Source organism: Martes martes (genome assembly GCF_963455335.1).
Source record: "Martes martes genome assembly, chromosome: X".
NCBI classification, from domain to species: Eukaryota; Metazoa; Chordata; class Mammalia; order Carnivora; family Mustelidae; genus Martes; species Martes martes.
The window spans coordinates 16227136-16254472 of record NC_137897.1 but is presented as its reverse complement, the minus strand read 5'-3'; the positions used below and the strand labels follow the sequence as shown (position 1 = coordinate 16254472).

General features: G+C 36.7%; 1 protein-coding gene across 1 annotated transcript in view; it reads right to left on the bottom strand.

Moving 5' to 3' along the window:
* The window catches only part of CNKSR2 (connector enhancer of kinase suppressor of Ras 2), a gene marked incomplete at both ends in the record, with an annotated part of 237468 nt that overhangs the window by 32455 nt on the left and 177676 nt on the right, over positions 1-27337 (bottom strand). Inside the window, 2 exons of the mRNA XM_080794916.1 lie at positions 11867-12081; positions 13624-13713. Of these exons, the coding sequence (XP_080651042.1) occupies positions 11867-12081; positions 13624-13713 (305 nt within the window). The remainder of the gene's footprint in view (positions 1-11866; positions 12082-13623; positions 13714-27337) is intronic.

The following is a 27337-nucleotide window of genomic DNA, read 5'->3' as shown; positions in this document are numbered from 1 at the left end:
TTAGTAATTATATATACCACATTCAGTGTCAGTCTTAACACTTAATGGTAGATTATTCATTGGAAGACACTTAAGTTTACGCTTGAGCTCCACCATGTATGGAAATAACTTATCATCAGCCACATTAGACACAGCTATTTTTGGATGCTTGACTAATGTGTACAATTAACATAGATCTTGCACGAGACAGAGGCAGAAAGTCTTAACAGGTGAAAAGCACAACCAGGGCAGTTCCTGCTCCTGATGCTTCTATTTGACAAGCTGTCAACGTCTGGGTGTCAGAGAAATCAGGGTAGGCTTGCCCATCTTTTGTGACAAAGAAACGTTCATGACTGGGAAAAATAGGGAACAAGATTTTCCTTCTGAAGACTACTCAGTGACAAGGAAATTGCATGTAAAATAAAATAGAGAAATAAATAATATAAAAATAATCACCTCTATGAAGAATGCATAAAACCTAAGAATGTCAAATGAGACCACTGTATATGGCATGATAATGCTGTCAGCAATGACATGACTGAATTACAATTATTGAAAATTTTCCCTGGCTATTAACTTACTGGCTTTACTTAGAAGAATATGAAACTAACAGCTTTTTCTGGATACCTTTATATTTAGGTTTGTTGCTCTGATGCATTGTACAAATTTTCTCACCATGAAACTTGCCATGTCAGTGTAATTCATTTCAAGAATGCTAGCTTTTATCTAAATAGCTTTATGGCTAAAAGTGTGTTTATATCAAGCTTTTATTCTGAGATTTTTGCTTTTAGAGAGTAGACAAATTCTCCAAGACAACAACTTCAAATGTTTCTACATCTGCTAGTTTTGCTGCAGTTTTCTTGATCTGGAGATTTTCTTTTCTTACCAGAAAATCTTTCAAAGGGAAGACTGGATAAAAATAAAAGATAAATTTAGAAAGTTTTTAAAGTCACTTTATATGCAATTCATTTTATAATGTAATAATTGAGAAAGATAAACCATACTCTTTCTTCTCTTCCATTCTGAAACATCTAGTGGGACATGATTTTGAGATTAAGAAAGCAATACTGTTTTTATCTAACAGAAGGGAAAAAAGGACTTGGTGGGAAGTTTTTTTTTTTTTTTAAATTCTGTGTTTGCAGCAGGAATCAAATCATCATTATGCTATCAATTTAGATGGCATTTTCCAAAGTCCTCTCTGAAGTGCTATGCTCATCTTGTAAATGAGAAAACTGAGTAAGAGAGAGAAAGCAATTTATGCAATCTCAGATATGAAAAATTAGATTTCTACAGGGCCTGATGTGTGCTGCCACTTTTCCAGAACTGGTTGCCTTAAATGCACCTAGATGAGGTTGGACTTGATCTCAGCCCGGTGCTGTGGACATTTGGGGAATACAGTTGGAGGAAGGATACTAAGAATAGCGGTGAGCTACCATACTGCCAGACCCTGCATCAGATGCTCCACATACACTGTTATCACAGAGAGTCAAAGCTCTTACCCAATTACAAAAACATGTATGGGTGGGGGAACACAAAGGAGTAGAAAACACAGTAACCTTAAAAATATTTTTATAGCAAACAAAGAAGTGGATCTCACATGGATGTTTCTCATGGCTGACATCTGATAAAAAATGAGGTGGTGATACTAAAACTCAACTACATGAAGGATCAGTTCAGCAACTGGCTAAGGTAACATGGTCAACGTCTTGGCCTTGTGGTACTCCTCCTCAGAGTACACAAAGCAATTCTTTAAGGAATTGGTGAATGTGTTGTATTAAGTGGAAACCTCTTTAGGCAAATTAGATGTGTTATCCTAATTATTGCTTCTCTTAGTCAATCTCTTGATTGAAGGTAGATAAATGATAGTTGGAAGTCATATTTTCCAATATGTGTTTTGGAAAACTAAGTCAGTGTGCTGTAGGGATGATACCTTCAGAGAGGTACACTGTACCTTGAGGCCACTCCAGATTTATGATTTAGAATTTTTCACTTGACCACTGATTCTCATGCTGACTGTCACTAGAGAATTTGCAAAGCAGATTTAACGTGGTAGGTACCTACGGTGGCCACAGAAAAGGAAACATCAATGTGGTGGCTTCCTGTTGTGTCAACTTAGCAAAGCGGGGAACTATGTGTCTCAGAATTCCCTTCTCTGTATGGTTCTAGCTAGGGCTGGCCACAAATCAATTTGCATGAATTTTGGAGAACACAAGGGAGGCGGCAGCCTGGTGCTTTGAAGGCTGGCACAGGATGTCACCCAGCGTTGCAGCTCACACACATTGTCACTGCTCTGCTGCCTGTTGGTATGGCTCAGCAGCTGGGCCTGCAACTTCGGCTCTCCCAAGTCCCGGACTGGGAGTCTGTGAACTTCCACAGTGGAAGGCACCATCTGTGTTGCTAAAGTTGGAGTCAGGGTTCCAGTTTGTACTCAGGGGTTCTAGTGTATCTTGCTCTCCCTGGCTTCACATTCAGATTTTCTTCATGGCCATGGCTCTGCTGAAGCATCTTAACCAGCTCCTTAACTGAGTGGGATCTATTCTTTCAAATTACTTAGTGCTTCTTCTTCCCTGATTAGACCCTAACTGATACACTCATTAATGCCCAAAGAGGACATATATTTTAGTCCTAGAAAGCTTTCTGACTTGCTCATCAGAAGGTCAATTCCCCTCCATGTAGATAAATTAATTTCTTTTCCACATGGCATTAAGAATAATTACTATGTGCCCAGCAGAGTGGAAAAAAACTTTATACACAATGTATGATTTACCTGTGAAATAGCTAGGTTAAGTAAGTATTATCATCTTTTTACTGATGAGAAACTGAGGTTCAGAAATGTGTTTCGTTTATACAGCTGGCTTCAAGCTCATGTTGTAGAAGTACAGCATGATTCTCAGCCGTCTAAATCGTAGAAAAGGCAATTCTCTTCTTTAATGCTGAGCCCTTTTACTCAGAGGTTGTTGGATACAATAACCACTATCTCAAGGCCACTCCAAATTTATGACAATAAAATAAAGTATAAGAACATAACTTAATCTCCCATTTCTTACAGCAGGAAAGGTTGCATCCAGTTAGTTTAAAATTATATATTAAGAAAAGGAACTGAAATACTGATCTATTTCTCAATATTCCAGATAGTTTTGGGTTCAGGTCTGTTAGGATCCTGTTCTTGGCCTAACCTGGTTATTTGTAGAGATGTTCAAAAACAGATTTAGCAATACCATTTAGAACTGAGACTCTAGGGGCGCCTGGGTGGCTCAGTCATTAAGCCTCTGCCTTCGGCTCAGGTCATGATCCCAGGGTCCTAGGATCGAGCTCCACCTCGGGCTCCCTGCTTAGCAGGAAGACTGCTTCTCCCTCCCCCACTCCTCCTGCTTATGTTCCTTCTCTGTCAAATAAATGAATAAAATCTTAAAAAAAAAAAAAAAGGAACTGAGACTCTAGGTTGAGTTTGTGTATTTTGGCCCACTGCCAGTTGCTGTCTGAGCCAAAAGCCAATGAAGGGTCCACGGAGGCTGCAAACAATTTAGCACTGTTCTTGGAAAAGTTTTCTGCAAGAAACTAGAATGTAAAGTAGTCATTAACTTTGCCCTAAACTTCATTCTCATATAAGATATGGGCCAAGAGACACAGACATGGAGTTAAGAGGAATCTTTGTATGACATTTAGGTATACAGCAAGTCATTAGACTTGTACTGTGGAACCAGGGTGTACTAAAACAGTCCAAGGGGTAATATATTTAGGAGTTGGGTGAAGAAAATAATGTGATATAGATTGTAATTCTTCAGAAGAGGCTTTAAAGAGTTCTAGGGGTAAAATAGTTTTATCTGGATTTTCATTAAACTTGAGATGTTTGATTAAATGAGTTATGGTGGTGAAATAATGTGGGTAAGATGATTATGGGAGCAAAAAAGGCCTACTGCCAACAGAATATGAAGATATTTTCCTGAGGCTACAAAGCTGGAAGACATAGGTCTACAATATGAGAGAAAGGGGCTTCTTTGATCTCAGTGATCAAGGAAAGTATGTCCCCAAATATTGACCTTAACAACCAAGCCAAAGACTTCTCATCACAATTTAGTTTTCATTTTATTTTTTCACAGGCAACAAGGAATTAGTAATCCTATTCAAACTTAATAAATTTCAACTTAATAAATTCCTAATTCGATTCTTTTGAGTCCTGTTTTGCATGATGCCTCAGTAATGAAGCCAGATTTTGTGTTTTGCTTCCTGGAAGCCATTATCTAACCAGGAACTAGCTGAGTGAAACCCATATTTGTTCAAACATGAAATGGAAAAGACTGGCTTCAGTCTAAAGTAGGGCGTCTTTACAGTTTTTGATTGTGGCCCCCTAAGACACACCAACAGATTCCATGGTCCATTGGTCCCCACTTTATGACTGTGTAAGTACTGTTGGGTATGGATGATTCATAGTATCATTTCTGGAAAATTGTGAGTGATACAAATCACAACATGCTACACGGTAAAAGCAAGCAACCTCAAACAAACGAAAACCACAAGTGATGACGTGTAATGGTAGTTTATAATGAAAACGAAACAGCAACTGAAAACTACAGATAACTTAAAACAAACCCTAATGACATATCATTATAGCGTTCCTCCCGAAAATGGTGGGAACCTGAACCATCTACACTTGTGCTTGTGCAGTAAGAGCGTGACTGCACTATCTATTGCATGGATACTAGACTTTTTGGAGAAACAGTAAACTAGAATATTTGGTAAACTCTATTAATGCATTATTTTATAATTATTCAATTTATAGCCTCTTAAAATCAATAGTAGGTTATTAGTAAGCAGTATCTAGTCACAGATGAAAATGAAAATCTGTGTAATTATGATGTCTTATTTGCACATAAGAATCAAAGAAAGGACCTCATTTCTGCATCAAGTTTCACCTACTAGGAACCCTGTGCCAAAGATAACCTATATGTGGAGAGTCACTGCTCCAGTAAAATGGCCCAATAGGAATGCTTTTCACGATATGCAGGGGTTTACTAAATTTGACATTAACACTCTAGAAACAATCAAGTCATCCATAGGAATCAGAGAGTACATACAAATATGAATACAATAATGTTTACAATGGATATCCAACATGTCTGCATGCATCCTGATAAAGAGAAACATCACATCACAGTGTACTATGGCTGTTCTCCAAGTGGGTAAAGTCAAAATGCAGAAAAAGTGGTTGTTATAAATAACTGTTAGGTTAGAGATGGCTATTTTGGTCACTAAAATTTAGTTTCATCTTTCTGTCATTGATTCTGAAACAATGGAGCCAAGTTGGGTAACGATTAGACAAACCAACCTTCATGACTAGATAAATTTAATTATAAATGTTTATGTCCTGAAAATACATCATACTTTGCATCATTGTGATAATAATAGCTCTGTCTTCTCTAATTGATGGTAAAATACTTATGAGTAGAAATGGCTTTATTCATCTACAGATAGGAAATTTGGAGCCAGACTGCTTGAACTCACATTTCAAAGTGAGTTTGAAATGTGAGTTTTCCTTACTTGTGGTCACACAGCTAGAAAGTAGCATTTTGCTACTTTCTAGCTGTGTGACCACAAGTAAGGCAAACTGTATATTTCGGTTCTGCAAAATAGATATAATAACAGTAGCAATCTCACAAGGTCAATTTGAGGATTCAGTGAGATAATGTGTATAAATGTTTAGCAATAGGAACTTAGTAAGCAATCAACAAAAGTCAGCTACTATTAATAGCAACACTTGCAATATTATTATTAGTGAATAAATATTCCACAGCACTTAGACTGGGCTTTACGGATGGTTGACACTACTAGAACTGCTATAGAATTTCTGTTAAATTATGGTTTCTGTTTTTTTTTTTTTTGAGAGAGAGACAATGTAGTATGCAAAGAGGCATACTACATTCAAAACCCAGCTAATGTTCAAAACCCAGCTCTATCACTTACTATTTATTTAATCCATATGCCTCAGCTTCCTAATCTATAAAATGGGGATAACACCAGCACCTTCTTCATAGGGCTGTTATGAGGATGAAATGAGTTAAGATTTGAAAATTACTTAAAAGAGTGTCTGTTTCATAATGTTCGTCTACTTGTGAAATTTTAAAAATGTCTTTTAACGGCTCCCCACCTCCTTCTTTCAGGGGTTTCACCAAAAATACCTTCACAAGTTGATGAGGATGGCTAAAAGTATTTAAAAGAAGTAAAACAACAACTGAATGTTTGTCTTTATATCCTAAATAACTAAAACAAACCACATAAGTGTTAGAATGCTATGAAAAGATTATCCAGATTTTTGAATACCTACTCTAAATCTGTTTTGAATAAGCCATCTAAAATCACATTAATCAGTTTATGAAAGTATACCTGCATGTTGCCTGGATCCATAACCAAATTTTGCTTGTTTTTGCATCTCGGCATATAGGTTTAAAATAAGTTATTATTCTGTTTATGAATTTAGCTTAGCAGCTTTAATGTGAGAACAAGTTGTCATATGTATATCTTATTAAGAAAAAAAAAAGACCTGAATCCAAACATTCTTTATCTAAAAACTTTTATCGCTACATTTGAATTTCTGTTTCCCTTTCTCTCCCCCAACTCTTCCTCCCTCCTTCTCTCTCTCTCTCTCTCTCTCTCTCTCTCTCTCACACACACACACACACACCTGCTGCCTGCCTTTTCTTCCTATGTTCTCAAGGTCAGATGAGGGCTTTGGCAGCTAACAACTCCTGCATTTTCAGACAGAGAATCAGTGAGTAGGTAAAATAAAATTATTGTCTTTTGAAAAATACCCTAACATGCTTGGCTGACAGGTATATCGTGACCTCCCTAACGAGATGGCAGTGATAGAAAGAAAGCAAGTATGAGCTGGAACTGAAACTGAGCTGCAGTAGAGGAGGCAGGGTGGGGACTGATGGGGAGCTAATCCTCTTGCCCTACTGGCATCTGTAAAGCAGAGAAGTCTTGTAAATCACCCTGATTAAAGGTGCAAACTGGGACCTGCTTTGATAGGAAGCCCAACATGGTAAGTGTAAGTTACCAGGTACTTCCAATACCCTTTTAAATGGGTGGGTAGCCAGTGGTAGGTTGCACATGGTCTGTCTTCTGTAGCAGTAAACCAAGCCAGATGCTCCTTGGCAGAGGTGCCAGTATGGGCAGGGTTCCGATTATTTTTTTTTTAAAGTATATATGGGTTTTTTTTAATTTTTTTTAAAAATTTATTTATTTGTTAGAGAGAGAGCGAGCGAGCACAGGCAGACAGAGTGGTAGGCAGAGGCAGAGGGAGAAGCAGGCTCCCCGCGGAGCAAGGAGCCCGATGTGGGACTCGATCCCAGGACGCTGGGATCATGACCTGAGCCGAAGGCAGCTGCTTAACCAACTGAGCCACCCAGACGTCCCAGGGTTCCGATTATTGAAGTGAAATGGAATGTTAATCGATAAACCAAGGAAGAATTTAGTTATATGGACTAGATAAACATGACAGAAGATATTCAGAGTCTGAGGGCTCTCCCCAGGCACATGGGACACTGAGCCTTTGGTAATAAGTTCCTGGAGATTTCCACTATGATTACATTCCAAATGAAGCCCTGTTCGGGTTGGGCACAACATGGAGGTAGCTGTTTGCAGGCTGAGGACATCAACTGAGTGATCGTGGGAATGACAGGGAGGTTCCTGTCACATTCACTCACTTATTCATTTCTTTGTCTTATGTTTACTGAACATTTATAAGATACTATACTTATATTAGGTGTTGAAATAGAGTGCTGAACAAAATGGAAAAACTTTCCTTTCTTGTCATGAACATGGACATATCCTCCCTACTATGTATAAGGGAGAAAGACATTAAAAGGATAATCACATAAAAAAGTATATAATTACAAATCATAAAAAAGGTTTTGAAGAAAATATAGAGGGTGCTAACAGACTTAAATAGGAGAAGGTGACTTAGTTTAGAGGGTAGTGGTCAGGCAAAGCCCTTCTGTAATTTCAGGTTTAGATGGGAGTCAGCTGGGGGTAAAAAGGGGTAAAAGCAGTTTCAGTACAAGGCATAGCATATCACAAAGGAAAGAGATAGCAAATCCTAGTGGATGGTCAGGGTAGTCAGAACATAGGGAGTGAGTTCCTTTTAAACAATTTAAGGAAAATATATATACTGGAAAAACAAATAGATGAATAAAAAACTATTTTATAATACCATAAACTTCTCAATTTTCTTTGTTAATATATACACATTTCTGCTATAATTGCTAAGAGGAATGAGTCAAACAGTGAAAGCAAACTGTATTTGCCTAGCTTTGTGTATTTTTATTGGGCTGCTTTCCAAAACAGACCAATGGGGATTATAGCCTAGGTCTGTTTATGGGGAACCTCACTTCCCCTCCCCCCCACATCCACAATATAGTTTTTTGGTAAACTGTTCAAAGGATATTTAATGTTGATATAATCCTGTTATTAAATTCAACTAAATTTTGTCTAAATGTGAACTCAGAGCACAGGGAGCTAGTGTATCGCAAGAAAGATAACAGTCTATGAAACTCAGGACTCAATCTTCAGAGTTTGCTTCCATTGAAGTCTTAGTCCATTAAAATTAGCTGTGTGATCCAAAGGAATAATTGGTAAGAATAATTAGTGGTTCATCATGAAGGTGATTAAATATTGATATTGATCTTGTGTTTTGGGACAATTTAATATAAGGAAAAATCCTTTAATTTTTAAATAGGTGTGCATAAACAGATTAAAAAGTGAAGAATTCCTGTGAAATATAAGAAATAATCATTTAAGCATTGGTTGTTTTGTCTCCAAGGTCCAGACAATTTTAACTACAATACTCCACAGTCTGAGCAATAGATTATGCCAAAGAACTACTTGCGCTTTATAACAGCAGCAGATCTGTATGTTTTTCTGAACTTAATGAAAAATAGTAACAGAGCAAAAGAGAAATCTGGGTGCAAGTCAATCCAGATACCGAAAATGTTCTTAAAATCAACATATGAAGGCACATGCTTCTTAAAGTCAAGTTTTTTCAAAATTCATGCAGTTAGTCATTAAAGCATGAATTCATTTCTGTAAGGAATGCCTACCATGCATAGAGAAGCAGGGTAGAGTGTGCAAAGACCATTCAAGTAGGTGATTTGGGTTCTAGTCCTTACTCTCACACTTTTTTGCAACACAGCTCTGCGTAAATCACTTAACCTTTCTGAGTTTGAGTTTTGTCATTTGCCAAGGTGGTTGTTGTGAGGTGTGAAGGACAATCAGTGCGGAAGCTCCCTTGATACCTGTGAAGATGTTAAGTAAGTGCAAGGCTTAAAAGGTCCTCAAGGATCTTAGAGCCAAGTGAAAACCCCGTTTTCTCTTTGTGAACATTGGCTATAGGCATTTGAACATTGGTTAGGCATGTACTTTAGGGCTAACAATTATTTAGCTTCCTTTATTTTTTTTAAAGATTTAATTTATTTATTTGACAGACAGATCATAAGTAGGCAGAGAGGCAGGCAGAGAGAGAGAATGGAGGAAGCAGGCTCCTGCTGAGCAGAGAGCCCGACGCGGAATTCAATCCCAGGACCCTGAGATCATGACCCGAGCGGAAGGTAGAGGCGCAATCCACTGAGCCACCCAGGCACCCCCATTTAGCTTCCTTTAAACCGGAGAATAGAGTTAGAGAGTGTCAAGCCTTCTACTCTAGTATTAGCGGGTCAGTGTTACATGGAAGGACTCTCCCCAGCCCCGACAACTAATAATATTCCTTACTGTATGCAGTTCCTCTGTCAAAAGCTGAGATAAATATCATCTATCTGGGAAATACCTTCTTACAGACTCAAGTCACATAATACAAATAGGGAGCAAAAGCAGACTGGTTTCTTTCTTAGAATAATCTTCTAGAAGTGAAGCTACTGGACTTGGTTCTTGATACATATAATGAAATAATAACCTTCAGGAAAGTGGTAACAATTTATACTCCTCTACAATACTCAATCCTCAAGATATTCCTCATTACCAGTTTGATTCACCATTTACTATCTTCCATAAATGCATAACTCAAATCCACAAGATTCATCTATTTTCCTTCCTCCCCTACAGTCTACTCCTGTCCAGATATGCTTGACAGGATGGCAAAGGCTGAGTGTTTAAATGTGCCTTCAACGGCTTACTTCTCCTCTTAGGATAAATCCAAACCCTTTAATAGTTTACATGCTCTGGGTGAAGTGGCCTCTTCCTCCTTCTGCAGCCTCATTTCGTACTACCAACCTCCCTCTCGAACAGACCACCTATCCCTTATGTTTAGGTCTCTGTTTGCACAACATTACTTATGACTGGAGCACCAGATTCTAGAAGGAGCTCAGTATTCAGACAGAATTTCTGACTAGTGACAGCAAAATTGGCCCCCTTCATACAGCTAAGAGCACTGATTTCAGGCTGACTACAAAATGAGTGTGGCAAATACAATCATTTGATTTGTCAGTCACTTAGGGGAGCAGGTTTTGATATGGGCACTATCTGTTAGAGAGGAAGAGGCTTGGGGAGGGTAGAGAATGAGGACCTAGAAGAGCTCACTGCTCTCCTACTTCCACCCAAATAAATGGAAATTTTTTCTACACTCTAGTTTTATGAGAGAGCTTTTGAATAGCTAAGCAGACGATTTAAAAGATTGGCTCAGAAAAGTAACTCAAATAGGAGCTATTGATCTTTCACACCTTGTATACCTAGATGGTACACCTTCTACTGCATTGACAGATTAAGCATTTTGATACTGTGATCCAAATTACCTTAAAACTTGCAATCCATGTTTTTCAAGGGCTCCTAGTAAGATGCTATAGTTCCACTGGCACAACAAATTCCCTTTTAACCAAAATGGTGTCAATGGGTTGATGTTGTCAATTGAATGTTCTGGCTAACAACATTCTCAACCTCCACACTGTCACTATCCTAGTTTCTCATCATCTGCCTGGCCTGGGCGTAATGGCTCCAACTTTGATCTCAGACCCCTTGCTCAGTACTCCTCAACATAGAGATCCAATAGGCCAGTCTCATCATTTGAGTTCCCAGCTCAAAATTCTTCAATAGTTCTTCTTCTTCTTTTTTTTTTAATCACTGCTAGAAAGAGCCTAAGTACTTGATTATAAAACTCCTGATCGAACTGTGGCCTACCTCTCTAGGCCCATCTACTACCCCTTCCCCACATGCTTTCCCTCAATTTTTAATGAACTGGTCATTCTGAGCAACAGGAAGCTCCTGGAACATACCATATTCTCACACATTTGGGGCATACTTCCATATATCTTCCTGTGCTACTCATCTTTCCCTCTTCACCCAAATACTCCCCATTCTAAGCCTTTTCTCACTTCCCCAGAAAGCTAAGTTCCTCCTTCTCCCATGTTCCTCCTATACTTCTTACACCTACCCATTACAACAATCAATTTCCATTGGAATCCTTGGTGTGTCTTTCTCTCCATATAATAATGTGCTATCTATGTATTCTCATGCTTACCTCAAGCACCATGCTCCAAGTCTCGCACATAAAAGATACTCATGAATACATTAAAAATCCTATCTTTAATGTTGAATTTTATAGCTATCTACTTACTGTTTATTATTATAGGTGATTAATCACCTAATTAATTATTCTCCATCAATTCTGAGCATACTATTTCATTAAAAAATCAAACCTGCTATAACATATGAACTCATTGAATATATGACCTGAAGAACAAATCAATAAGCCATCAAGGTTTTTAAAAACATTTCTAAACTTAGGATCTTTTATGAAAATCTGGCAATAGGATAAAGATAAGCAATCGGGACTTTGCCCAAAAGAGTCATTTGGCCCAGGTTCCCAATAGAAGCTATAGCACAGAGTCTTTGAAATTTTACTTACATGGTATAGTGTGGTCTCTGGCACAGGCGTGCCCATGATGTCCTGTCTCAGTGCATCCATTTGCAAACTAGGTAGCAATGAATAGTGAGTCGGGCTATTACTCTTATCGCTCTTCTTTTTAGACTTCTTCCCTGTGTCTTTTTTGCTGTTTCTCTGAAACATGTACTCTTCTTGAGCAATTTTTTCATTGCTCATGTATCGAAGTAGAGAGTTTTCTATATAAAAAGAGAAATACACCAATATAAATATGCAAATATTCCAAATTTATCACTCTTCCCTGATTGTGCTATTAGATTTCATTTCTGAAATGTAACTTGATTTAATTTATAAAATACCTATGTGATAAAAACATAGAGCATCATAATCATTTGGGATCATAGGGCAATAAGAAATAGCCTACAGATTATTTATCCAAGTTTTATCTCTGGTCCAACTATATGAGACTCACTGTAAAACTTGAATCAGAAATTCTGGGTGTACGGCTCATAAAATTTTTAACAAGTTCCCCAGGGAGATTCTGCCAAAAATCAAGGACAAACAGTGACCTATAACAGACTAGCATCCTTGGAGAACTTAAAACCCATATTCTGAACCAAGAGTCAGGAAACTTAGTTCACAGAATCTATGCTTAAACTGACAGCCATCACTTAGAACTTCATAAAGCATTTTCCCCCAAGATATCATCGTCATATGAAGTCTCAAAACAATGACTCAGTAATAGCATATATGTTTCTCTTTTTACTTTTTTCTTGATTAATTCTATTAACACAAATGAAGTCAGAAACTAAAATTTGGAAAATGGAATGAATACTTAGATGTAAAGGAAGCTGTCAATATTCCTATATTTACCAACATTTTCTGAAATGTTCACTCCATGAAATAAGTGTTAACTAGACTAATGAAGCAGATATTCATGCTTGCTTATCCCTGTGTGGTAAATTCAGCACATCAGCTAGAAGTAACAGGCACATGGGTTAAATATATTATGAAGGAAGCTTAGTGAGCTGAGGCCCTATGAATAGTTTTTTTTTTTTGCTTTGTTTTATTTTGTATCTATAACTTTATGGCTCTCTATTTCAGAAAGCAGAAGTAGTTCACCATATCCATAGCTGGTCGAGTCCCATTTAGTAGTGAGACTTCCAGTGGCTCTCTTTACTGCTCACATCAACAGCAGGATAAGTGAACATAAAAACTTACTTTTGTAGATACTTCATGTGTAGCCCACCCCCAAGTAAGAAGATAACCCTGAACAACAAACAGAAGAGAAAAAAAAGCAAAGTGGTTTTTTTTTTCCGTTTCTATATGGTTTTCATTAGTCACTGGCCCAGTTTCCATTAGCTTTATTCACGGACGTCAATACCCATTTTAAAATTGTACTAATTCAAAAGTAGTGAGGTTGCATTGCGGACCAATGGGGACTGATCACAAACTCTTCCTAGTCTTTGAACTTAATTCTTTTATGCAGTTTCACACTTCTGACCTTGTTTTCCAAATAGTGACTTTGACATAACAATCAGATTTTAATTTTTTTTACACTGTACTTATCTGCCCTGAATCCCTTAAGAGATATTCAGAGAAGATATCTATTTAATAACATATTAAGATAGTCAAACATTGGTCTGAGTTGGTTTGGGTGTTTCATAAAATCCATGAGAGAATGAAGTTTTCCACTGAAGCCATAACAACCTATTTAAAGAACATATAATTTGCTTTTTGTTCCAACACCCCAGCCTACACTGAAATTCTAGAACACTTACCTCTTCTACTATCTCTCTTCATCTTATTTGGATCTTCATAGTCCCCCACCCAATTATATTCCACTGGCATAGATATAGGTCGTAGCTTGCCTAAACACAGAGAACAAAATTCACATCACATTGTTTTTCTTCCCCATGTCCGCTCATACTTAACACTGATTTTTAGCTACAGTCTGCAAAACACACTCACTCATATGCAACGTTATGGTTGGCATTTGTGTAGATGAAAAATGTGTGTTTTGAGCCAGAAGGTGAAACTGCCTGTGGCAACTGGCCAGGTGATAATGCAATCTTAAGGCATCCTTTTATAAATAATAAAGAACAGCCTAGGTTTGCTCTCTTAGGAGTCCCAGACTTTAAGGGTATGGTCCTTTACAAAGAGTATCACTATTTTAGGGATTTCACTTTCTCTTCAGTCACTGGTTCTCTGCCTTATTCCCCAATGCCTAAGTGTCTGTATCTTGATAGCCAGTCTCCAAGATAGAAGCCCCTTGTGTTTAATATGCCTGCAACGATATTAACCCGCTGTGGCTGTTGGAATGCTACAATGCTGACTTCCCATCTCCACTGCCTCCTAACTCCTGTCACAATATATTTTGGATTTATCACCATGCTTCAGCAATATGGCTGGATTCCCATTTATGGCCTATAGCTGGGCCTGCCCCACCCCCAAGCATCTCTTTTGCTATTGTGAACAAGTCTAGATTCCAGATCCAAGTAATCACTGCATTGGCTGGCCTGTCCTGTTTCCCTCTGTCTGTAGTCTTACTAAATAACATCTTACTTTAGCAAGCAGAACTCATGATATAGACTTCAAGCATAACTTTTTGGTGAGGCTCCAGTATATTAATTTTGATCAACTTGAAATTCCTGAAGCACAAAAGAGCCTAAGAAAATCATAAAAATGTTTAAAAAGCATACCTAGCACAATGCCTGGCATACAATAACTGCTCAATAAATTTTAAATGAATGAAAAGCCAAGACTCACACGGGACTGGATCATAATAATGATGATTATGATGCACGTGATAATAGTACTAAACAAATATATATCATTTTCCATATGCCAAAAACTAAGGGTTTTATAAGTATTAAATTGTTTAATCCTCATAGTTATGAGAAATAGACTATCATTACCCTCGTTTTACCAGATGAAGAAACTGAGACAGGTAATGTAACTGGCCCAAGGACACACAGTTGGGAAGTGTGTAGTATCAGGGTTGAAACCCAGGCATTTAAACACCATTTCTGCCATAATTCATGGTGACTTCAATATTCATCCTCCAATATTTTGGTTTCTCAATTTCTTGAGGTTTTCTCCTGTACCCACTCCTGTGGTTATATGCTTAACCTGTTAACTGCAAAGGCTGTAATCCTTTCTAGCATCCCACTTTTCAACTACTGTCTTCTGTATTTCTAGTGCAATCTCTGCAGAACCCCAAGTCCAAATATCCTCCTCCTTAATCTACTGATCCTCCCACCTTCTAAGACCTCTCAGTCACTATATACCTCTTTATTTCCTTCCTTGCCCAGCTAAATTTCATGATCATTTGCTATGATCAGTCCATCTATTTAAAAAAAATTCCATTAGGAGACTTTTAATTCTGTTCCTAAGGAAAATGTAACCTTATGGTTTTATACTATGTACAATGATAGAGTTTACATAGTATATTTTGCTAAGCTCTTTGAAAGTCTGAGGATGAACTGGATATGATAAAATTATTAATGAGCCAAAAAATGTAGTGTTTATTTAAAAGTGGTTTCCTCTCAAGGTGTACAAACAACTTAAAAAACAATCACCTAAGATTCCAAAATTCTCATAGAGCAGATCTCTGCATTTTTACAAAGGAAGAGCTTTGGGAGAGCTGATGCAGGGCCCATATATCCTGTCCTCCCAGGGTTAGGTAAAACTTTTGGGAAAGGTTCAGTTCTGTCATGTCTATTCAACTGCTTGGCAGAATCAATCCTCCATATTTTCAATGTTTTGAATTCTGTGTTTCCAAAATTCCTACAACTTATTTCTTTAAAATCTGGTTTTTAAAGTAAAGTCCATTTCAGCATGTGTGTACTGAAACTGAAGCAATTAACAGCCCTAACACTGTTTCTACATGTCACCAAGAAAATCCTCTGGAAAGTGAACAACCCAATAAATAAGTCCATATGTTATTATATGCATATATAAAGTATTTTGACATTTTTCAAAGAATTGATTGGTTGTTTGGAGTCAAATATATATGCACAAAACCAAGAAGAAACATGCTTCATGCATAGAATATGAAATAAATAACTGTATCTGTTGTATTTCAGGTCATCTTCTCTGAGATTCTCAAGGAGCTAAGTCATTGAGGCATATAATTAAGCCCTTGATATGCCTGGTTATATTATTAACCATAGGAAACAAATTTGCAAAAGAGTAAACACTGATTTTCTGGTGATTTTTTTAGTAGAGTATACTGTATATTGCTAACACAAAATTGAGAAAAAGGTATTGAATTAAACAAAAATCTGAGATCAAAACCTTAATTAAAATTCACTTTTGGGGGCGCCTGGGTGGCTCAGTCATTAAGCATCTGCCTTCAGCTCAGGTCATGATCCCAGGGTCCTAGGATTGAGCTCTGCATCGGGCTCCCTGCTAGGACAGAAGCCTGCTTCTTCCTCTCCCACTCCCCCTGCTTGTATTCCCTCTCTCACTCTCTCTCATGACATAAATGAATAAAATCTTTAAAATAAAATAAAATAAAATAAAATTCACTTTTAGAGGACATCAGTCTTTTGCTTTTTACTAGTTATAAAGCTCTGAATTTAGCAATGCCAAGTAAAAATAATCATTTTTAAAAGTATTATTTGTTTAGTTATAAGAAATAATGTTGCTTATAAGTATTACTGCTTTTATAAATTTTTTTATTGTGCTGAAATATTGAAACAGACTTAATAAAAGAGAATGAGGAAACGCTCATTGATTGATTGGTTGTTTGGCAAAATGAAAAATAGAGAATGGCTTTAATTATTCCTAATTCCAAATACAGAGATCTTTGATTGCAGCATGGAAGTGTTTGCCACTGCAAGTAATTGTAATTACACAAAATAGCAAAGTTTAAATGGAAAAAGAAATTTATGGTTTGTTGCTGCAGTACCATTGGTCAAAAGAAAGAAGAGTAGTATAAGCATTATTTTAGTTTTAAGTCAAATGTATACTATTATTAATATATGCAAAGTATTTTTATGTTTGTAATTACTTTTAAAGGCTTATTAAGTACATTTGACTCACTCCTTATGGAAATGTACATACACAATAATAAATCTCTGAAAAATAATCTGAAAAATTTTAAGACATCTCTTTAGGTAGTGACACTTGTATTTACTAATTCATGATGAAAATTAATAGTAGTAGTCAAGAATACAGTAAAACAATAAAGTTAAGAGCCCTATTATAAATTTTGCTGACCACTTTCTCTTGTTTTTTTTATCCCTCCAAGCATAAAATATTTATTAATTATACAGTATATTTGACACCCTACCATAAGCCTTGTGATATCTCCGTGCTATGGTCTCACAGTTTACACTATTTTGTTACTTACTTGTCATATCTGTTGTAAAACTGGAGATTTCTAACTTGGATTTCCATAGAGGCAGGAATTGTGCACTGTATTTCTTACTGTAGTCTAATAAATGTAGAGTTGAAAGATAATTATTTTTGGATTTTATTTGAATTTTATTTTGAAATTAATGGCAAGTAGTTTTTTATTATGAACTACATTTAGCTGTAATTAAACACAAATAGAACACTAAATATAATTTTAAGAATACTGACAATGAGGGCTGCCTGGGTGGCTCAGTCATTTTAGCGTCTAACTCTTTGTTTCAGCTCAGGTCACGGTCTCAGGATGGTAACCCGCACCAGGCTCCATGCTCAGCAGGACGTCTGCTTGAGATTCTTTCCCCTTCTACTCCTTCCCCCACTTGTGCCCTCTCTCTCTCTCTCTCTAAAGTACATAAAAATAAATAAATAAAACCTTTTTAAAAAAGAATACTGACCATGATGGAGTACTTTGTAACGAACTAAGGTACTGGTTTTTAAATGAAATTGCTACATTTTAGTATTACTGCATAGACTTGCTTGAAAATAAACTGACATTTCCCTTGGATAAGAAAACATATTTGGTGCTATTGCAAATGTTACACTGGCCTTTGGCAGAGCTAAGTGCTCACTCTTCTGGGCTCTTTCATAGTGTTTTTGGTATATGTATTATTATATATTATGATATTATATTATATCTTTCTGTTAAAGGTTTTTCTACCTTTTGGCAGAAACTGGGTCTTAGGTGTCTTTGTTATGAGTGCTCCTGGCAAAGACACTGACAAGAGCAGGTAATGATTAAAATTTTTTGAATGTTTGAATGGAAGGATACTAACATTAGGGATAACCCAAATTACTGGGCCCTTCACTGGATCCTAGTCCCTCTTACTTACTCAAAACTGTCTCTTGTGCAATGTTCGCTTCTTTCTCCTGGAGCATCAATTTTTCCCTTTCTACCAAATGGTTCCAATTAGCAAATAAACATGCTGTAATTTCTCCAATCTTCAAAAAACAAAAACACCACCTCCCTTCACCAGCAAACTACCTCTCAACTACCACCTCATTTCTCTGCTCTCCTTTACAGAAAAACTCCTAGAATATAAAACTCATTTATGTTCTCATTCTCTAATTCCTCTCCCTTTTTTCCAGCTTTACTGAGGTCTGACTGACAAATAAGAATGTTATATATTAAGGCTTACAACACGATTTTTAAGGTATGCAACATGATGTTTTAATGTACATGTACATTGTGAAGTGATGGCCACAATCCAGTTAACACATCCTTTACCTCACATGGTTACCATTTGTATGTGTGGGTATGTCTGGTAAGAACACTTGAGATCTACTCTCAAACTTCAAGTATAAAAATGGAAAACAGTATTGAGGTTCCTCAAAACAAAACAAAGCAAAACAAAACACAGAGCTACCATATGATTCCCCAACCTTACTTTTGGGTATATATCCAAAGAAAATAAAATTCGTATCTCAAAGAGATACATGCACTCCCATATTCACTGAAACATTAGTCATAATAGCTAAGACATGGAAACAATCTAAGTGCCCATTAATGGATGAGTGGCTAAAGATGTGGTATATGTATACAACAGAGTATTATTCAGCCACAAAAGATGGAAATCCTAAATTTGTGATAACATGGATGAATCTAAAGGACACCATGCTAAATGAAATAAGCCAGACATAGAAAGACATAGTGTAGCATCCCACTTTATGTGGAATCTCCTCCTTTCTCTTTCTTGGACCTTCTCTGATTAGGCTCTTGCCCCCAAAACTATACCAAAACCATTACTGTCAAGTTCACTAGCACCTTCATGTTGCTAAATCCAAAAGACAATTCTTAGAATCTTTGACTTTTTTGACCTATCTGTAACATTTGATGCACAGGATTATTCCCTTCTTTGAAACATTTTCTTCATCTGACACAGGACTCTGTCCTCCTCTGGTTTTCCTCTCTTCTTCTGCTAAATTCACATACACCCTCGAAAGCTAAGTGAAAATTCTTCACGGATGCTCTCCTTGACCTCTTATTCTAGGCTGGGTTTCTCTGTATTTGTTCTCATTTTCTGTTGTAGTTTTTCTTCATAGCATGCCATTTATAGTCAAATAAGTATTTATTAAATTAGTTGCTTGAATTCTGCCCCTCTTCTAGAATGTAAATTTCACAAGAGAAATTTCTCTGTTGTTTACTGTGGTATCTCCAGCACATAGCACATGGCCTTAAACACAGTAACTATTCAATACTTAGTGACTGATTACTTGTTAAGCAAGTAAACAGGGGTCCTTCCTCACACCCTGGACTGAAAACTGTCCAAGCTATGCCATTAATTTTTATTTTCATAGTTTCCTTCTCCTTCCTTCCTGTCAACTTTCCAGTCCCCTCCCCCTCATTTTTCCTTCCTTTTCCCTCTCACCTTCCCTCCCTTCCTTCCAATGTAGTATGTCAACCCGACCAACTGCCTTCATTTCTAACAAATCAAGCCTTAGAGAGTGGTTTGGTAATACATCAGAATAGGAGTCCAGGGGCACCTGGGTGGCTTAGTTGGTTGAGCATCTCACTTCAGCTCAGGTCATGATCTTGGGGTCCTGAGATCAAGCCCCATGTTGGGCTCCCTGCTTAGCAGGGAGTCTGCTCCTCCTTCTTGCCTGGCCCTCCCCCAACTTATGCATATGCTCTCTCTCTCAAATAAATAAATAAAATCTAAAAAATAAAAAAAAAACAAACCAACGAACTAGGGGTCCTGCCTCCTGATATGTGGAAACATTCCTGTATTAGAGTACCCATGATATCTGTTGAAATACTACTGAATTGCTGCCTTTTTCAATTGTATTTATCCCCCCTTTCTAATTCTCTTCTCAGACATGCTAAAATCATTAAATTTCAGGATGATAAACAGCACCTGAGAAGCAATATTCTCTCTTACAGTTGAAAAAAAGACTGCAGAGAAATCTGACATGTCCTTTAATGCTCACAAAAAAAGCTTTCTCTAGAGTCTTAAGGAGAAGAAATATATACATATACGCACACATATACACATCTGTTCTGAATACTTTAACCAATATTTTCATGAAAATGAGTGTAGTAAGGAATGTTAAGCTACAAGCATGCCACATATACCCATCAAACTCCCCACATACCAGACAGAAAAATTACTTTCAGATGGTTGACTGCATTTCTAGGAAAACATCCCGAGGTAATTTAAGGTAGACAATAACACATTTAAAGAGGAATAACACGGAATGAATGGAAAGTCAGTAATTTTTTAAGAATAAAAGCAACATAGCTGGATCTAATAAAATAAGTAAAAACAGGCGCTTTGATCTTTAGGGCCATATTTTTTAAATTTCATTTTTGGATAAAAGAGCTTGGGAAAAAGTTGGGTTGTAAACATTGCAATGTGATGATTATTTAAGTACTGGCTTTAAAACCTTGTAATAATCTAAATCAAATACAAATCTAATTACTATTAACTTGAAATCTTTTCAGTTTCATTAATGGGGAACATAAACAATTAAAATCTCATTTCAAAGAATAAACTACATCTTGTTTTTAAATTTTCCTATTGCTTTCTAAAGGTGATCTAGATTTTAAATGGGGAGTAATATAAAAGTTATTGAAGGAGAAAATTTTGAACTGTATCAAAAATTATATGGGACTTTTAACACTTGATTTCAAGGCTAATTATATTTTGAATAAGATTACCTTTTGTAACAATTCTACCAAGAGAACAACTGCGCAGTACACATTGGAGTCTGCAAAGACAGGTTTTTCTAAGTTGAAATGTTTGCCACTGTGCATAGAGTCACCTCTACGTTAGAGGGATGTGAGGACTAGGAAAGATTCAGATGGTTTAAATACTGTTTAAGTGGCAAAAGACTTCTGAGTCCTCCTCTGATGGCTCTGGTGGGTAAGAAAAAATGAGCTATGCTAAAATACCATTGCCCCATGCTGTGCTCAGCATTAATATAGTTGTGGACAAGAAAGATGACATGAGTATGTAAATGTTACTTGGTTAGAAACATCCAATTTTCAAGTTAACCACAAATTAAAGCCCTCTTTTATTTTATTTTTTTTTTGTAGTTTCGAGTTTTTGTTTAAATTCCAGTTAGTTAACATACAGTGTAATGTTAGTCACTCTATTTTACAAAAAAATCTTAGTAAAGCAGTGTCTTGAAAATCTTTTTTTTTAAAGATTTTATTTATTTGACAGACAGAGATCACAAGTAGGCAGAGAGGCAGGCAGAGAGAGAGGGGGAAGCAGGCTTCCCGCTGAACAGAGCCCGATGCGGGGCTCGATGCGGGGCTCGATCCCAGGACCTTGGGATCATGACCTGAGCCGAAGGCAGAGGCTTTAACCCACTGAGCCACCCAGGCGCCCCAGTGTCTTGAAAATCTTATCAACATAAGGGAAAGAGTCCCCTTTTCTCATGAAGAGTAAAAAAGACAATGATTAAGACCATCAATTGAAGACTCTCTTTTGAAATAAACAGAATGATACCTTGTAATAACTTTTAAATTCCTTTCACATAATTTTCCATTTGGGATTACATCAGTCACTACAACTGGCAAGAAAGGGAGAGATGAAAAACTTAAGACACACCAAAGTTAATTCCTCAGGATTTCACCACTAGTCAGTGTTGGAGTCAGCCCACAAATACACTTCCAACTTCCTATCCCAGTGCTCTCCTTGCTACATCACATTGCCTTGGTATGAATTCAAGACCACTGCATTACACAAAAATCCAATTCTTTTATCTTCAAAAATAATTCAATGGCATGTATGATTACTGCTTTTGTTTAAGTGTCCTCCCACCCAGTATGCAACTCTTGCAAAAAATTCTTAAAAGCTATGTGAAGAACTAATGGAGGATTAGAACATAAACTGTGGATGTAGCTTTGTAATTGCTGTCCATCACCTTAACAAAGATGGAAAATACATTGCTTTGGCATGATGTGTCAACTTGTAAGCTGAGAGACTTACAAAAGAATGTTGGGTCTTCATATGTATACTTTTAAATGCTTCTGTATTGCCATAATTATTTGCTCTAATGTCTCCAGTCTTTAAAGTAATCAACGTACAATTTTTAGTTATCTCTTATTTAACAAGATTCGACATAACACTTGACATTTTCTACCTCCTCCCCTCTCTCCCACCCAAAGGATCTATATCCTCCATGATTTCTGGCAAATTGTTTTGCAGTGATACCAGTAATTCTACAAGGAACCTGGAGTATAGAACACCATGCACTGATCTTTCCAGTTAGTATTTATTACTTGAGTTTGGACAAGTAATAATTTATTATTTGAGTTTGGACAAATAAGATTTACTCTAGAAAATGGCTTTTCTGCAAGATAAAACTGAAGATGACATTCAATACGCCGTTTGCTGGGGTAGACTTTGACTTAAGAGTAGAGACTTTTCCAGGGGCACTTGGGTGACTCAATCAGTTAAACACCTACCAGGCTCTGGATTTCGGCTCCAGTCAAGATCTCAGGGTTGTGAGACTGAGCCTCATGTCAGGCTCTGTGCTGGGCGTGGAGCCTGCTTCAGATTCTCCCTCCCCCACCCCAAAAAAGAATAGAGGTCTTTCCAAATCCTTACCTATTAAGTCAGATGTTTATAACTTAAAACATAAAGAAATATTTATCATTGGTCTTTAAGAGGAGCTACCAAAGTCTATTTTACCATTGCCCAAAATATACTCCATCAAACCTTCCGTTGGGAGGTTAGTAAGCATTTTGTGAACAAAACCAAAAAAGATTCAATGTACAAATACATTAGGGAAACAATAAGCTAACCCAAATTCAAGAAGACCTTCAAAGCCTTTAAGTATGCTTACATGCACTTATTAATTGCCAAGAAGGGGATAAAATATTCAGAAGTTTCCAATCATATTTAACCAGAAAACCTCTTTGTTTTGCAAAGATCCTCTTTCAGAACTAGAGATCTGAAGAACATATTTGGGGAAATGATGGATCCTTAATCCACACTGTGATGTGAAAGCTAACACTAACCACTCTTAAATTTTACCTAGCTGCCATTTACTACAGTATTTTTTCCATAGGACAAAATGCGTTTTGATTTCAACTATGGAATATGGGTCCCCTCCTACTCCAGGGAATGTCGCAATTGGATTTTCTATTGTAGAGTAGGATAGGTCATCCCAGACACTCACAACATTATATTACTTTTGCCCAGAGACTATGTTAATGGTGAGTAAATGTAAGTCTCTTCTTAGGGCAATAATTTCAGAGATTCTTTGAATTAAAAAAAAAAAAGCAATTGGCCCTGCATCATATGAACAAGAGCTCTTTGATTTTCTAGTCATACATATCTGCTTCTGTATTAAATCTATCTGTAGTTGATTCTTCTTAAGTTAGCTAAGGGTTTCTCAAAAGCAGCATTCTTGACATTGTGGACTGGATCATTCTTTATTGCTGGGAGCTGTCCTGCTCTTTGTAGGATGTGTACTAGTATTCTTGGCCTCTACCCACTACATGCCAGTATCCTTTCCACCAGCAGTTATGACAACTACAAACACCCCCCCCCCCCAGCAAAATTACAAATGTACCCTGGAGGGCAATACTGACGCCAGCTGAGAATCCCTAAGTTAGGCAGGCTCTTTCTATTCTTGGCTTCCCATTTTGTCTTTAAGGGAAACAATATTTCACCTAGTTCATATTTTTCTGTTGATGAATTCATTTTAAAAGTTACTTTTTTCCTCTGACAGTTGCATCAGTTTTGTTCACTTGGTTTGCTGATCTTTCCATTCTACCCACATATTAATACTCTGGAATTTAGAAGGGAGGGGGTGGGGGCATGGGCGAGCCTGGTGGTGGGTATTAAGGAGGACACATATTGCATGGAGCACTGGGTGTGGTGCATAAACAATGAATCTTGGAACATTGAAAAAAAATAAAATAAAATTAAGATGATAAATAAATAAATAAATAAATAAGAGTTCCTTTTTCTTCATCTTATTATTTTATTCATTATCTAGCACTTTAATTTGTTCAAGCTGATTGTTTTTTTGCCTGGTTTCATTTTTTGGGAGTCTCCAACTATTTTATTTTATATATTATTTTTGCTCTCCTTTTCCCTCCTAGCAATTAAACTTTAAAAAGGTGTGGGGTCTGAACCGTTCTGAGAATTCTGATGCTGTGAGGTTTTATTTAGGCCCTTCTGTCCAGAGTATGAGCTATTGGTTTCCATAATGGAACTTAAAAGAAGATTTGGATCAGGGCAGTTTTTAGTATTATTACCTATTTGAATGTTCTTCCTTCTGCTTTTCAAAACCAAACCAAAACAAACATACTGAATTTGTTCATATTTCTTTTAATTGTTATGATTTAAATGGCTGTTTAGTGGGTAGGGAAAGAGACCAAACAAAGGGAGTATTTCCAGCCCTTTTGTCCTTTATTAAATCCCTCCACAGGGAGAGGATGGATTGTTAATTTGATCTATAGGCACTTGACAATCTTTGGAACATTTTCATTTATGAGCAGGAACAATTCATTATGCCATTTAGGCACTATTTCTTGAGCACTTTCCATGCGGCAAGAACAGTACCAAGTACTAAACATACATTATCTCATTTAACCCTCATAAAAATACCACAAGTAATCCTGCCATCTCATTTTACAGATAAGGAAGCAAAAACATATTGATGTAAGACTCAAGTTCAAGGTCAATCAGTTATTAAAGGCCAACCTGTGATACCAAGTTCTGATCTATCTGACCTCAAATTCATGCTCTGCTATTTCTGTCAGTAAAATTGCACAAATTAGGAAAGAGTACCTTCTCTCACTGATTACTCTGTTACTTACATTAGGAACAGACACGTTTCCATTTCTCTCAAAACAATTGCTGAACTACTTTTCTATCCATTACATGGTCCCTTATCACCATCAGCTTGATGTTCAAAATTATTTTGTGAAGCTAATCAACACGCAGTCTTTATGAACTGTATTAAGTAAGTCCAAAGGAATAACAATTCCTGTGGGTACAGTATACATCTCATATTTCTACATTTTTGATTCACTGATTTCTATTTCTATGGTTAGTTCTTTGGAAGTAGTACATTTTACTTGAACAAAGACATTTTCTGTGGTTAGAATCCCAATTTCTTTTTTTTTTTTTCTAGCATAGGTGATGAGTGACAGCTGAACTTTAACCTGATTAGCTAGACAATTTATATTTAAAAAATCACAGGAAAGAGAGAAGACTTATATTCAGAAATAAAGGAGTATGAATGTATTGTGTATATGTAATCCTTTAAGAAAAGTTTTAAACAGTGCTATTAATTATAATTTAACTGACTAAAAGGTAGAATGACGTTGTAAGACAAAGACAATGTTGAAGTATGATAAGAGACTCTGGAACCTATGGATCATTTCCTCTCCTCACACCAATAGAATAGTTCATAGTGTCACTGCCCATAGGTTCTTCACCATGCTGGTTTAAGTCATTTCAAGCCATTAGCTATTCATGTGGATAAATGGCACATGGTAGTTTTCTCTTGTCCCAACTACTCGAGTAGAAAATGTTCAGTTATAATGTTATAGAAATTAATTTTCCTCAGTGCACAATGTGTAAAATAACATTGATGAGGAACATTTCTAAATGCTCTGCACTCATTCTTGTGTTTTTTGTAAGGTCCTGGATTCTCAATAAATCAGAAGAGTCTAGATTCTTTCAAACCAATACTATTATGTGATATTATTGTAAAAAAAATGTGTTCTTCCTATTCTTATAGAATATGACCACTCAACAGCCACAAAGGGACTCAGTTAATTCTATCTACCTTTTAGCCAGTTTCTATGCATAGAAATGTGGTATGATGGAAAGGCAAGGGCAAAGAGTCTGTGAACAGCAAAAAGGAAAGCTGATGGGGCACATTATCATTCTGAAAAGTTGCCAAGCAACTGATCTCATCAAATTCAAACCTTACCTTTGAAGCATGAGCAGATGAGACCAAATAGTTTAAGGGATTTAATGCTGTCCTCTTTTCCTCCTCTTCTAATGTTCACATTAAAGTTACTTACTTAAAAACTGCACTGTTTATTCACCCCATCTAATTCTTCTAAGAGTTTAAAATGGTTGATATTATTATTATTATTTATGTATTGAGATCTTTAAGTTCTTTTGGTCCCCCCCCAGGCTGTATTGAGGTATAAATAAAAATTGTTTATTTAACTTGTACAACGTGATGATTTGATATACAGAGAATTATGAAACGATGACTACAATCAATCTATTTTAACACAGCCATCACCTCACAGAGTTATCTTTTTTTCTGTGAGGTGAGAATACTTAACTTGGATTCTCTTAGCAGCACTGAAGTTTCTATGCAACAGTGGCAACAATGAGAATAAATACCTAGCATATACTGGACACTTTCCAGGCAACTTACAATGCATTGTCATGAAATTCTCACAAAAAGTCTGTGAGACAGGTACTATCATCTTCATTTAACAAAGGAGAAAATTGAGGCCAACATCCCCAAGCTCACACTAGAGTAATTAGATAAAAGACAGGATTACCAAGTAGGGCTGATGCCACAGTGCTAGTAACCACTGATGTAGGCTGCTTCCCCCATTCCGTGTTTCCAGAAATTAGTCTCATCTATCTTTATAAGAAAGTAGAACCCATTTTATGTTCTCGGATTTAAAAAGGACATAACACATTGTTGCTCATTTTACCCCTCAATTTAGCTACCTTTTCCTAAGGTCTGTCAGGGCCATGTCTATGTAAAAACATATTAACTCTAATGCCTATAAATATAAAACAACACATATGAGACCATACAGAATCAGACCTACTTCTGCTTGCTTGAAATCAAATGCTTGAATTTGGAAGGAAATTCAATTTCTGGAAGTTATTTCTCTACGATTTAGCAAATTATTTTCATCACATTTAGCTAGCTAGTACCACTGATAGAGTCCCAAATATGCGTGGGTACTTAAACTCAGCTCTACCACTTACTAGTTGGGTAAGTTAGGTAAGTTATTTAATCCATCAGTAAAATAAGGATTCTATTAGCACCTACTTCACTGGGTTGTAAGGATTAAATCGGTCAATGCCTTTGAAATGCTTAGCACAGTGCCTGGCATATATAAAA